The 15,914-nt window shown below is 36.1% G+C and overlaps 1 protein-coding gene across 2 annotated transcripts in view; it reads right to left on the bottom strand.

The window, feature by feature from the left end:
- Positions 1-273: 273 nt before the first annotated feature.
- LOC139754283 (uncharacterized) overlaps positions 274-15,914 on the bottom strand; it is a 245,920-nt gene continuing 230,279 nt past the window's right edge. For both annotated transcript variants that reach the window (XM_071671669.1, XM_071671675.1), the window contains exon 6: positions 274-13,491. In XM_071671669.1, coding sequence (XP_071527770.1) covers positions 13,071-13,491 — 421 coding nt within the window. In that variant the 3' untranslated portion in view covers positions 274-13,070. The remainder of the gene's footprint in view (positions 13,492-15,914) is intronic.

Here is a 15,914-nt window from a genome sequence, read left to right as displayed (position 1 = left end):
GCATTTCACGTAATTCTTTATTACTGCTAATTAATTAATAATATAAAGAAATACCAAGAAAAGAAAAATGTGTAAGGGGAGCAGGAGAATATAAGTGGAAAAGGCAGTTGTGAAATGTGTAAAAAAAAAAACAGCTCTATTAAATTTGACTGTGGTGTACCTTGGCAAAAATTAAATGGGGAGATAGATGGCCATAAGGAATTCTTCCTTAATGGAATATTGTTTTCTGTACAATCCTACTTATGTAGATATTGGTTAATAAGTAGATGAGGATAATCATACAATTTTAATACTGTATTGAAAATTAATCTTACATTAGCCAATGCACAACAGTAATCTTTCTTTCAGTTCTTCATTTAAGTTTACACCAGACTCAGCAAAGTCAGTACATAAATAGTAATAGTCCTTAAGTAGTAGACAACATTAGACTTAGAACTAATACAGACTTGATCACAGACACATACAGTGAGTTCTGTAGCCTAGACGGAGATGCACACAGAGGGGCAACATTCATAACTCTTACCCATTTACTGCTGTCATTGGTGCAAAATCCCACTGGATTGTTAGAGACAGAAAACTGGGCTTCTGCATTGCAATTATCTTTTCTATTTAAATCCGACAGGAAGTCATTTCATTTTTTCAAGCACCACACAGGATACACAGCAGTTTTGACAAACTAGTTCACTGGTTGTGGTATATATCTGTTGCTATCCTTATTAGCTTCCTTGACCAGTTGGTAGACAAACTTCTTGGAATTGATTTCAACCCAGCATTCTAGTATTTGTTTTTGTTCATTTTATCACATCCCATAGCCATCACAATGCAAATCAACTTAACCAGCAAATTCATCATTAACCCTTTCACTGCGGCAGTCGTACTATCCATTGTACAATGTGTGTGGGTGATATTTACAAATGAAAAAGTTACAAAAGTTTTTATGATTAACTTATGACATAAATTTCAGAATAAAAGGATGTAAAACTTATGAGTGAAACACTACTTATATGTGCTGCATGTCCTCTAACATGTGCTGCTATACTACCAGGTATATATATATATATATATACTCGTGGAGTACTTTAACAAGTCCTGTTAGGCATATGTAATGTGTGGTGTTTTTCTCAAACAAATATAATTAGTAAAGGTTTTCATTGGTAATATCTATCATGAGTGTCACAGCTTCGCAATATCACACAGACTGACCTATGTATAAAAAAAATTAGGCTGTAGCATTTAGTAATGTGTGTAGCTATGACAGGCATAAATGGATGTATATTTTGGTTCAAGGCAGTGACAGCTGATTCAAGAATTTTAACATTGTACACTCCAACGGTAGTGAACAGAAAATGAATTACTGGAGCATATATGCCCCACCTGCAGTGAATGGATTATATAAATAACCAAAATATAATTGAAATCCAATTAATTGCTGGGTTCAAGAAAAAGTAACTTTCATGGCCATACAAAGTTGTCAAATATGTACCAAATCCCTTTTGGGCCACATCTTGTTCATTGGATTACAGTAAATAATACAAAGAATTATTTATTATTACAGTATCACTGTCTCCTTAATCATCTACTGCTGAACAGATTATAGTCAAGTATCATCCAAGTCACAAAATTTTAAATATTTACATTTTTTTCTTGGAAGGCAAACAATAGTTTTGCTATGAATATTACTCTCATCCTATCTCGCTTCATTCCTTACTTGTCCACTTGAATTGTTGTAGCACAGACCTCTTTTTTGTTCAAAAGTCCATCAATGAAAAATATGAAATGTACACAATTTTTTTTTTGCAACATCTGTAGCACAAAAATGCCCAAAACAGTATGAAATAAAACATTTTTTTTTACGATAAAATATCACAGAATGCAGTACTTGGCCCTTGTGTTTTCTGGTCCTCATTTGATGTCTGATAACTTAAGGCTCTGTCTAGGTTTAAGGCCCCACTAAAGGATTGAAGCTATGGTAGAGGTTGAGCCGGTCCCTCCTCTTCACTTTCACCACTTGAGTAACAAGTAATATGGAAAGCTAAACTACTCAGCAAAAACTAAATGGGTACATTTAAATACAGCCTAAGTTGTCAAACATCTTATATTTTTATATTAATACCAATCATTCAAGTATAAATCTCTGATATACTCTGTTGCATATAATGTTAACCCTCAAATTTTAAAAGTTTATATACTATAAAAATGCATTTCAACAACAGTGATGAGCAAACAATGCCCTCAAAGCAATCATACCCTATACCCCCAAACCTTATTATCCATATTTTTTTGTTTTAAGAAAGAGGAAGAGGCTAGCTTAAAGATCCTGTGATTCGGAGAAAAATCAGATCTAGAAGTTGCATATATCGTACAACACACCCATTACACAATTTATCTGGATGGTTTCCTTTTAAAATTATGGAAACCAGAAGCAAGGTACAATGTTTACAGGCTGTAAACCCATCACGCTTCTGCACTTTGTATACTTGGTGAATTCTAATTGGATGCTGTTCTAAAACACCCCAATGTCTCACCAATCATGACATGAATGAGGTTACAAGTACAGCACTGGAGGGCCTACTTAGCACTACATAGCATGAAATCTAATAAATCAAGTGAAATTCCTGAATGAACACGTACAACAATTACGCATCTCCAGTTGCTGTGTTTAAGGTAATCATGATACAAAATGGAAACAAGTTCCTTGTATTTTCTATAGTTCATATAAATATGATTTGGAAGAATTAATACTGTGCTATCATCACACTGTATCTCAGATGGCTGGAACCACTGGCACTGCATTTCACATACTGAAAAGGTATATTTTGCATAAAAACTATTACACCCTTTAAAAAAAAATTTCATCCTTTGTTACAGAATACTGAATGCCACAATTTTACCAAGGTATTGCGCTTGGAACAATCAAAAAGTTTTAGGCAAATTATGAGGAAAGACTTATTGCTAATAAAATGTTTTACATAAAGATTTTGAATATAAAAATTCCATCACATTAACCTCATTGTTTTTCTATTGATGCTTATGCTACACTCAAAGACTAACTTTCATTTTCTTACATATGCCATGATGGACTCCACTATTAAAAAGTGTGATCCACTAGTCCATCATGCCCTTTTCCAGACACTATCTATGCATTACGCTAAAAGAAAAATATAAACTTGGCTTCTGTTTTTTGGTTTCCGACACTGGGAAAAATTTTGTGACACTTCAAACTAAGTAGTCCAAGTCACCAAGAGATTCTTGGATGTTCATCAAGGTGATCTACATAAAACCTATAAATAAGGCATCTCTACACTCTTACAAGTTTTATATTTCCATGTGCCAATCATACAGATAATGCATAGAATTTCATTGGGGAATAAACCATGTTGAAGATCATAGTGAAATAATGTTGATCTACTGATTATTACATTCACTACATTCACATTTAAATGTGAAGAAAGTCTCATTCTGCATGAATTTCAACTTTTTTTTTTCTTTGATAGGTTTTTAGGAAATACATATCTTTAGAAATCCACACCCATGTTCTAATTACACAAAAAGCAAACAAACAAAAAACTAAATTTCTATTATAGCAGACTTATTTTATCAAGTGAATCAAGAAAGGGAAAATATGCACATTTTTGCAAGTGGCTGGGTGCTGGACTTCAGTCTCATGAGAATTCACTCCAAGTATTTAAGCTCGCCATTAAGAAAATGTTACATCTCCAAACCAGTCCCATAACTCAAGTGACAGACATCAGACCACTAACACATCCACAGCTTGAAGTCTGTTTGTATTCTGTTTGTATGTTAATTTTCAACATTTTCACCTGACTTCCTTAAAGATGATTTATCTTGATTGATGTTTTATCACAATTTCAAACAGGAGGAAGTTTAGGGCTAATGAAGAAAATGAATGCAAACAAAATGTGACCTAGCACTTACGTTGTTCCTGTTGTCTTTGAAATACCAGAAGTATAATAGTTCAAGACTTGCACTTGCACATAATATAAATTTATGTGCACCATCAAGTGATATACTCAAGGTGTGCCTTAATCAAGTGCTTTGTAATTCAAAGACAAGAGATACAAAGTACTTACTTTTTACCACAAGATTGGCAGCTGCTTCCCATACTTATGATACCTTCTTTCCTTGAACAGCTATATATCTATATCTCTGACGTCTGTTCCAATTGGAACTCCTAAAAAGGGTGGCCATGGCAAGAGTCACCATAACTAAAGAACTGCAAAGCCCTAATCAATCTCTTCCATGTTCCTTTTTGTCATACTCTTTGTTCTTCCATTCATTCAAGATGTGTGTGAAGATTAGAGTATGTTTTTCCCTATGCCATGTCATTTACTGAAAAATTATAATTATCTCCCATCTTAAATAATATGGTCATGTAGATCAAACCCATCCATGCACTCACTTTCCTAATTTCACTATATCTCTGTCATTATTTCTATCATTCTAATTTTAATCTCTATCTTTCATGTAACTGTAATAAAAATCATATTACCTCCTTAGAAATTGTTTTATGTACAGTTCATAGATAACACGCAGCCATGGCAGAGGTCAGTGTACCCCAATCCCCTGCTACTTCCGGGTTCCTCAGGCTCTAAGTTAAATATATTTAGCACCAGACAACTTAATGTGCCTTATAAACTATGGGTATTAGTTTTTATTACAAAGAGTTAAAACATGACTTAGCTGCTTCTCCAGAGTAATCACTCAGTGCTTTTTCATCTTTACAAAGAGATAATGATTGTGAATAAGAAAAATATGATCTGTAGAAAAAGTACTGAGAATACACTTCTATTACACACTCATGATTATCCTTCCTACTTATTCTGTACAGAAGGAAGGGCAAGAAATTTTGATAAAATTTCTAATATATGCTAATAACACTGTCAGAAAGGCTGGAATTGTTGACAATGCAAAATTCCATACATGTGGTGATGATAGCCTGACCACTAAATATATTCATAAAGATGATGAGAGTTCTAATACTAAGTTATTTCCCTAAGTCCTGATAATTACAGGCAAGACTGAGACATGCTGAAGTATAAACTGTCATGAACTGCTGATATCTAAATACAGCCCAATAATATTCAAACATAATACCCCCTCTTCCATAAATATAATCAATGGCACCAAAAGCTTCCACCTATCTCTCATACATTTTGGTCTTGTCCTTTTTCTTTTATCTTGTTAATCAAAACACTTATCATTTATTTTTTCGTTTAGTCTTTCAGCTCCTAAAACACTATGTTTTTGTCTCAAACTAATCTGAACTGCTTCACTAATTAAATGGCTATATTCCAAAATATATTTTCCATAAGTTACAAAATTTTACTAGAAACAGTATACCCTAACAGATGAACTACTTCAAACATTTTTCATACTAATTCCTTGACACACATAATGGTTATACCTTATTGGACATTGCATTATTCTCCATTCAACAGTTTTCTGTCATCCATGCTTCTGTACTTAAGACATCCCAACTACCTTTAATGGATGATTGGTCAAACAAAAACCTTTTGGCATACTCTGCTTTACTTTAACACTGAAAACAACTTGAAGTTTTCTGAGGATATCAAAGAAGACGATCCTTATTCTCAGCTTTCTGTATGTTTTCTTTCACCATGACCAAGATTTTGGAAAAATAGTATTTTCACACTTTCTAGTAACTTGGTATCAAGTTTAATGGTCCTGGTCTTCTCTAGTTGTGTGAACAACATAAAAAACAAATTAATTAGTAATTTTTCAGTCACTCAATCATTAGTTTCTGAAAATTATCCTTTTCCTTTCTATATATTTCACTTTTTATTGATTATGTTTTACTGTTTCTAGATCCACTGCAATCCACTCATATCATCATTCTTCAGAACCTTTTAAACTGGCACTTAGATTCTAACATATCTGTCTTTCTGTTGTTAATGTCTTTTCCAATTCATTACAGGTGGATTATGTATCATTTATTTAGAATCCTTTATGAAAATGTTTCCAATCGTAAACCATTTCCAATCCTTCATCAATACCATGCACGTCTTTCTATTAATAAATGATTAAACCTTTTACAGTTTATAATCAGATACTTATCCTTTTAGGAAGCCACTTTGTATCTTTTGCATCATGAATTAATACATTTTTAGGATTTTTTGTTTGCCATTTTTAAAGAAGGCACAATATTATATGGAACTAATTCTTTAATAAATATTTTAATTTCAGACCTTAGCACCTCACCTTTGGTGAAAACCCTTTTCACAAGTGTAGTATGATATTTCTTTCATTCTCATATTTGCTTATTGCATTTTTTCTATCCTAACTACGATAATGATTCTGACCCTTTTGCAATCAAAACACCTTAAAGTATCACTTTCATCTGCGAACAAAAAACATATCTGCGAGATCACAAAAAAACAAGATATGATATACTGAACTACACTACCACATGGGGAACTTCAGAGGTGGAGCATTTTTTAAGCCTTTTGCAGTGGAAAAACAAAGTGCAAGCAACATAAAAGAAGAATGAAAATGCAAGATCCTGTAAGTTTACAGTAATGATAAAAAAAATCATAAGCGAAAATATAAGGTTCATGAAACTGTTCAGAATTTTCACCATGAAACTCCAAGTTCTGTTAAAAATAAAACATTTCTGATTAATAATACATTAAATTGCAGTTCTGGGAGAAAGTATTTGCAGTCCGAGATTTTTTTCTGAGCTTACAGAGAATGAGCTGATGACTTTGGGCTATCAGCATTTGTCCAGGCCCCACTGAACTGGATTACATGGGAAAATCTGTGAATAAATATTTGTCAAAACTAAAGTTGACATTAGTTATGAAATAATACCGAATATTTACACTACTATCACTTGTGAATAACAGATTATTAACCAGTAACACACAACATCCACAACATGAGATCACTATTTCCACCACCACTCGATGGAATCTTTCCACCTTGTATTACTGCACCGTGAACTGTCTAAAACTGTCTGCGAGAAAAGTCAAAAGAGGGTAATATGTTATATTTTTGGTATGCCCTGTCATAACCTCAGACAGTCCTTCAATCAAGACTGGTTTTTCTGAACCCTACAGTGAGCCAAGAACTTTGTGGTAATAGCATAAACAAATCAATTCTATCATTTAGTGGAAACTTGATCAATGCCTAGCATGAAAAAGTCCTCCTGGACTATGTTCTTGCAATTCTTGGAAAAAGGTTTAGCTCTGATCCTTAGTGACTGTCATGGACAGTCATAGGATAATCCAGCTCATATGAATACACATAGAATACAAAAAGATCCGAATCCACCTTATATTTCACGTGCCCATAGCCTGTGGTAGACTGTTGTGTTAAAACTCTGACAATTCACGTCATGTTCAGGAGATATACACCCTATGAATGCTTGTACACACCTGTATCATCTTATGAAAACTGTGACAACAATGCTAAAGATGTGATCCAAGACAAAAATGGGTAAGCTGAAGCAGTGGGGAATATGTAATATATTATTAAAATCAAGGGCACAAATGATGAAATTCCAAAAAGAAGATCACAAACTTCCTGTTGACCATAAGATTATTATAATTTTCTGCTATTTGGTGAAATACATAATGATATTTTGAGCATCATTGTAACCAACATTTCAACAGAGTCAGCAACAGTTGATTTCATTGAGCAGAACAAAGTATTAGGGTTCCAGGTGCTCAAGCTATTTGCCAGAGAAACAGCTAAGGAATTAAATGTACAACATGAGTTAGAAAAAAAGAGATGATGAAAGAAATGCTCATTATGAGGCAACAGATAACATTGTTCAGGATCCTCTCAAAAGATGAGTTTATTTGGTGTTTATCATGATTGATTGCCATTTCTCACATCAGCAAGGAAGCACCAGGACACAGATGAAGAACAACCCATCCACTCATTATTCTTTTTTTTAATTATTATACTCTGACGCTGTCTCCCGTGTTAGCAAGGTAGCGCAAGGAAACAGACAAAAGAAAGGCCCAACCCATCCACATACACATGTATATACATAAATGCCCATGCATGCACATATACATACCTATACATTTCAACGTATACATACATATACATTTTATTTATTCATTATACTTTGTCGCTGTCATCACATACACATATACATATATACACATGTACATATACATACTTACTTGCCTTTATCCATTCCTGGTGCCACCCCACCCCATAGGAAACAGCGCCGCTACCCCCCCACTTCACTGGGGTAGCGCCAGGAAAACAGACAAAAAAGGCCATATTTGTTCACACTCAGTCTCTAGCTGTCATGTGTAATGCACCGAAACCACAGCTCCCTATATACATCCAGGCCCCACAGACCTTTCCAAGGTTTACCCCAGATGTTTCACATGCCCTGGTTCAGTTCATTGACAGTACGTCAACCCAAGTATACCACATCGTTCCAATTCACTCTATTCTTTGCATGCCTTTCACCCTCCAGTATTTTCAGGCCCTGATCACTCAAAATCCTTTTCACTCCATCCTTCCACCTCCAATTTGATCTCCCACTTCTCCCTGTTCCCTTCACCTATGCACATATATCCTCTTTGTTAACCTTTCCTCACTCATTCTCTCCATATGTACAAACCATTTCAACACACCCTCTCCAGCTCTCTCAACCACACTCTTTTTATTACCAAACATCTTTCTCACTACTTACTCGTTCAAACCACCTCACACCACATGTTGTCCTGAAACATTTCATTTCCAACACGTCCACCCTCCTCTGTACAACCCTATCTATGGCCCATACCTTACAATCATGTAATATTCTTGAAACTACTTTTCCTTCAAACATAGCCATTTTTGCTCTCCGAGATAACGTTCCCTCCAAACATTGCATAATCTTTAGCTTCTCAGATTCGTTTCAGTCATCTAAACTTCATAATACTATTCTTCCACACACCTGTTTAATACAAAAGAGTAATTTGCATTTGCTACTTTCTCTAGAATAGATCTAACTGAGTACTATCACATCTATGAGTCCAGTGGAAGCTCCCACCATGGTACATGAAATGCAACTTTTAGAGATTTCTATTCTAACTTTAAAGTTTTTCACTATTTTTAACAACGTCAGTGACCACAGCAGCCTGCTTTATATTTTCATTTTCAACAATGAAGTGCATCAATACCCATTTATGCTACAGTCTGTACCAGGAAGGCTGTGTGGATTACCGATGATCAGCATTAATCATTAAACTGCCCTAGATATTCCTACATGATGGATGACAGCATGAAAAGAAAAAAAGTAGAATTTTAAAACTGTGTATATGGTATTCAATATGTCGTGGATATGTAAGATAACCGTCATTTTGTTAAACCAAGTGATTGGTAGATCTTCAATGTCACACATTTCACTGAATGTGGTCTTGTATGTTAGGGGTAATATCAATAATTAAAAACAAAAAGTATGAGTCAGTTTGGCCTTACAATTTTGAATTTGAATGCCTGCCACATTAGGTGACTCATGGTCAGTCTTCATGACCTGTAGGGATTGCCCCAGGTGTCATGGTGACCTCTTGGAGGTTGTGACCACTTTTAGGTTACTGTGGTGACCTTTGCATTGTTGTGGTGACCCCTGGGTCCTTCTGGTGATCTCGGGGTCTTTATGGTGACCTCTGTGTTGTTGTGATAAGTTTACAATTGATGTAGTAACTACAAGATCATTCTGGTAACCTCAGGGTTGATGCATTAACTCCAGGGTCATTCAGTTACTTCGGAGGCAAGATGAATTGAAAAATATTGTAAATATTTATGCACTACGCATCTCAACAAACTCACTGTATCAAGATATACTATTTTGTTTATATTGTTTCATGGAGAAGTCATATATAAACAAATGCATAAGAGAAAACATAACATAACAAACGTATAATAACTATAAATACTTACCTGTGGCTGACTACCATGCCTCATTCATCTCAGGGGTAGCAGGGAAGCTCCCTCTTGGTGCACAAATGAGTTAGGTGACCTCAGCAAACATGCACACACACACACACCCCACTTCATCACCCACCCACACAAAAATATCCCCTGGAAAATAAAATGGTGACATTGAGTGACTCAACTGTAAGAATAGCATGAGAGAGAGAGGTAGAATCTTCTGTTACCTGAATTATGACTGCAATCACATTCAAGCTTTCCTTCAAGTACTGTGTCTTGTTTTTTCAGTATTTCAGGGGCCATTTTCATGTAGTAAGAAAAAGATCAAAACTGAAAAATCATGGGGCCTATCTGTATGTTCTGGGAGTCTAGTCCAACATCTTGGGTACATGAGTTAAGGAACCGTTTAATCTCAATCCCTGTATGCAGATAATTTGAGGTGATGAAAATCAGTGATGTACTATAAACAGTTTCCATGTTTATGACTAATTCTATTATTTATGTCTCCCATATTCCAGCAGAATTATTTTCAGAAAACTAACTTATTTTTGGATAAACAAGATACCCCTAGCTACTCTCATCACCAGATAGAGCAAGGTACACCCTTCCACAGTCACAGACCAGCTTCAATGGGGACCATGTATAATTTTTGCCTGTGGTCCCCAGAATCCTAGAACTGCTATTTAATAGCATACCATACAAGAATGTTTTAAGACAGTATTGCTTATTCAATGTGAAAAATTATGGAATGATTAGAGATCTGCTGAGAAATACCTGCACCAAATCATATTACTCACAACTCAGCTGTCGTGTCACTTGGATAACCATCCCAGGTTGTAGGTCTTGGAAGCTATCAGCTATCTCTACTCTTGTAAAGAAGCTGCATACAACAGTTATGATAAACACTAAACAATTATATATCTCGTCATCAACTGGTTTTGTATGTGAATATATTGTATACCTCACATTGAGACAAAGAAGCCCATTTAATGCCCAGTATCAATCACTATGCTGACATAGCTGTAAAAGCCTCATGTGTATACTGGAATTCAAAGGCTGTTATCACAGAATAAAGACCAAGTTGTGGATGGCAAGGGCAGAAGCTAGTTTTGGTGTGGCTCCACTGGTATGTGAAAGCCTGCCAGAAACTACAAAAATGTTATCCACAAGGAAGATACTGAAGAGAAACTAACTTGTTTTCAAAGATGTCCTTAATCGGCTAAGTGTTCAAGGGCCAGGAATGAATCATTCTGCTGCTCACTCTATGTGAATGAAAGGCACCATTCATATAAACTTGTTAGGAACTAGCTAAATATTCTCCACATTGTCACTCATATGCAAAGAGTACAGGCATTACCCTGATGATTCAAATCTAAACAGGCAGAAACAACAAAAATTTCATAATAACAAATTGCTTAATCTATACATCACTCATCAGCCCTGAGACATATTGAGTGAAGCCAACAAACTCATGATGACCTCAGTAAGCTCCTTTACTCTTTGCTAACTGGTTAGGGAGCTTCATGATGATACAAGGAAGTAGCATAATACTGCAAATACATCAAAAATGTAGTACAGCACTCCATGTGATGATCATCACAAGCATGCAACACAAGTTTTGAGGTCCACGGACCTATAGGTAATCATATCTACTCTCATCAGCCTATTCACTGGCACCTACCAAGCTTTACTTTCTCAGTAAATAATCTCGGTCAAAGAATCTGTGCCTCTACGAGCCATCCATACCTAACATCCACAATAAACAACTGGTTTTGGCAAATGGAAAGGAGCTCTTGGTGGAATTAAATCATTACTTAGTGGCAGTAATAGTGGCATTACATCGTTGAAATTGTGTGTTACTGGTAAGCAACCATTAAGATGGTAGTGAGGGTGGTAAGACCATTATTAATGAGCGAATTAAAAGTACCTGTCAATAATAGTTGTCATTAATATCTATGCATAAATGCTCCCATTTAATTCAGTCCGAATGGGCCTGACTTAATACTAGTAGTTTAAAGTTCCTGGTTGCCATCTGGCTCAAAAAAATTAACTATTAACTGAACTCACCTTTGTAGAAAAATGACAACTGTTTCATTTCTCATAAGACAAGTAAATGAAAAGATTCAACATTTCACCAGCGTTAGCCTTAGACCAAACATCTACTTTATTTTCCTGGCAATATTCTAGCTTGGCAACCTGTGGGAGTAACAGTAAAAGGTCTTTTAAAGAAGAATGCTTAACCTCTACAATATTTATAAAATCTGGTAAACTGCAAAAGCTTTTATAACAATTTCAAGATGAAATTCAGTCATCCCCTTGCTCTATATCTTTGGAAGCTTTGATAAATTTTCACATGAACAACACAAAGAAAGAATACTGAAACAGCATTGATACTTACTGAACTCTGTTGTTTTGAAGTAATTCCTAAATGAGGTAAACAATGTGATCACTAAATCATCAAGTGGAACACAGTATGCAGTGAGAAAATCAACTTTACAAATGTAAACTAGTTGATAAACATTACCATAACAACTCTGGAAGTGGGTTTCAACACTCTATGGCCACATACAAACACATACTTAAATCCATATTTCTTCATGGATGCTTTTTACACATTCACACTTAATTTGCCTATAGTTAAGGAGTGTATCTCACTTGAGAGGAAGTAACCACATAGTATTACAGCTAACGTACTCTGGTTACTTCCAATGACCTTCAATTGTTCATTACTCAATATGTCAAATTTCAAGAATGCTAAAATTTATTTTCATTTTCAATGATATGAAGTGATTTTTCATATACAAGAAAAGGTTATTAATTTCATTACTAAAAGGCTTACAAGAAGTTCACGTAATATCCATCACTGCAGTTGGGTGATTTTGCTACTGCAGCACTGGCAGTGTTACCATGCAGTGAGGAACTACCATCACAATCACACTGAGAAACCCTTAATTTTCTATATTTATCCTGCATTCACAGCTTCTGTAATAAAATCAACAAACACAAATACTTTGTCACTTAATACAGTACCCATGTCATCTAACTGTATTTAGTAATAGAACTATAATGTTTGGAATCTTAATGACTCCCCCTATACCCTTGTGTGGGTTGGTCAGCTAGCCTTGTCTTCGGCACCCAACAGAAGAGGGTCATTCCTGTACACTGTCTGTTGGGAAGACTGACCTAAGGATAAGAGATGCAGGTCTGGAAGATGGTTTAGAAGATGGTCTTGATGGTGGCCTACCATCTACAGCTTCTCCATCTGCCACGCCATTCTCTGCATTTTCTGATTCGTCTGCTACCGCAGATCCATTGAGCTTGTGGCCTAGTTCTACATCCTCTGCATTTGTTTCATCTGAAGGACGATGCTTGGGAACTGTCACCACATCCACTTTAGGTTCTGTCTTGTCTGCATCAGTGCGGATGTGTGTCAGAGTATAGAGGTTGCCCATGAACATGTACTGCTCTCGTACTGCCTCATCAGGAATTCGTCCTGGCTCACTATGTCCTTCGTCATCCTCATCTTCCTCTGTGATATCACCAGAACCACAGGTATCATCATCAAGGTGTCTGAAATCATATTTCAACAGTTAAGAACACTTCATCAACTATGAATCAACTGAGAAACTGCAAATCTGCATACTTTCTTTTCATGAAGACAGACTTGACTGTATGAAGAACAGCCTTACAGTGATTTGAAGCAGAAACAAAACTGGTGTGGGATTCAGGGGAATGGAAGAGTACAAGGCCCAGTATGCTGTCCCTGATTCGACATGCATCAGACCAAGGAGCAACCAAACCATGACTCGGAGGAGACAGATGTAATAGAAGGGATGCAGGATTCCATCCCAGTCAAGATAATCCTTGCTATGCTTTCTGCACAACAACAGGCATCCCCAGCCAGCAAAGCAATACCCATCCCATGAAAAGTCAGTTAAGAAGCTGTGCAGGGATGACTAGTAAGTTCTCCCAGACTTGGCAATTTGAAGAGAGGTTATAGGGAGTGTGTGATCAATAAGAAGAGATCAAAATAAGGTTGTGGTTGGAGGAGCCCTAAGGAGACAGAAATGGTGTGTTTAATGTGAGAAGGATCAGAGATGAAAAAAAAAAAGTAGGGGAGGGGGTCTAATGTATTTGGGAAGAGGTCATGATGGTTGCGGACTCACATTGGGTGTTTGATTATCTGTTCCAGATTATTAACGAGGGAAAAACAGAAAAGGCCTTGGTTCTGCTGGATCATCCTGGGTAGAGCATTTTGGTGTACACTGAAATCCCCTGCATAGAGAATTTCAGTGCATGGATGTGAGGAGAGTAATGCTGTATGAGAGAAAGTCAAGCAGTTGAAGAGTTGTACATAGGTGGAGGAATTGAGGGAAACTATGTGAAACATATAAGTAAAGCTAACTAAATCATATTTACCGATAATGGAATAGCAAGCAAATTAATGCAGAAAATAACAGGAGGAATGTTATCATCACTTTTCCCCATAAAAGATCAAAAAGAGATAAACATAGGATGGGAGAGAGAAAATCAAACAGCAAAGTGAATAATGCAAAAGAACCCAAGCCGTGTCTGTTTTGATATATGCATCAACTAATCTCCAAAGTGAATGAAATGAAGAAAATATCTTAACAGTCATCAAAGTGAAATGTTTGCACTCCAAACAATGTAACAAATTTCAGGTGCATATATGAGTAAGGATCATCCTCCTGAATTTTTTCCCAGGATGCAAACATGCTGCACACACAATATTGGTGCGTCACTGAACACATCTAGTGCTTTTCAACTCATATATCACACTCTGAGCTTACACTGCTGAGTACAACAGGGGCAGATTTAGGGTGGGCTTGGGGAATGTTGGACCCACTAGTCACAAGGCAGAATCCTCTAGCTGGGGCAACTCTGTAACAAACAGGTAACTAATTATTTTCCCAGATGTCCATCCATCATACCTGGTTAGTGGAGGCTATTCAGTCATGTAAAATGATAACATAATAACTAATGTGACAAGGACAGTGTAAAAACTTTCTATCAGGCTACATGCAATACTGTGGTGCAGGTCTTACTCAGTTCATGTCAGAAAAAAATCAACTATGGTTAGATATGAGACAATGTTAGGCTAAGCCTAATCCATTTAAGACTGAGAGACAACCCACTCCTGATTAGCCTCAGTCTAAAGATTTTAATTCATCAATATACAGCATATGGCAGATATTGCAGTTGAAAAATAAGAAAAACAAGTTTGTCTCAAAAAATAGTATCATAAGTTCATAAGAGCATTCAGAAGACATAGGGAAGCAAACTATCTGTGCTGAAGATGCTATTAAAGTGTAAAAAGCTTTTGACTTTCACCACACAGCTGGCTTTATGAGTTAGTTTCTTGTCACTGGTAACTGACAGGGTTGGATCATTCAACGACATAAGAGATTTGTCACAACATAATTTTAATACATCTGTTTCCTGACAGCAAAAGCTGTTAATGTTTTTCTGCACATCCAGAGTGGATTGAGTGTGTAATAAGCCTGCATGTGTGAACTAAGCAACTCTTCATGATCATTATATGAAATAGTGGTTTTCATACCCTTCAGGTAAAAAAGTGGATAATATATATATATATATAATCCCTGGGGATAGGGGAGAAAGAATACTTCCTACGTATTCCCTGCGTGTCGTAGAGGGCAACTAAAAGGGGAGGGAGCGGGGGGCTGGAAATCCTCCCTCTCGTTTTTTTTTTTAATTTTCCTGAAGAAGGAACAGAGAGGGGGGCCAGGTAAGGATATTCCCTCAAAGGCCCAGTCCTCTGTTCTTAACGCTACCTCGCTAACACGGGAAATGGCAAATAGTTTGAAAAAAAAGAAAAGAATATATATTTATCATTATATCATTATTTTACTTTGTCACTGTCTCCCAGGTTAGTGAGGTAGCAAAAGGAAACAGACAAAAGAAATGGCCCAACCCACCCACATACACATGTATATACATACACGTCCACA

This window comes from Panulirus ornatus, chromosome 2 (assembly GCF_036320965.1).
Source record: "Panulirus ornatus isolate Po-2019 chromosome 2, ASM3632096v1, whole genome shotgun sequence".
Taxonomy (NCBI): Eukaryota; Metazoa; Arthropoda; class Malacostraca; order Decapoda; family Palinuridae; genus Panulirus; species Panulirus ornatus.
Note: the sequence above shows the minus strand (reverse complement) of the source record. Positions and strands in the feature narration are given on the sequence as shown.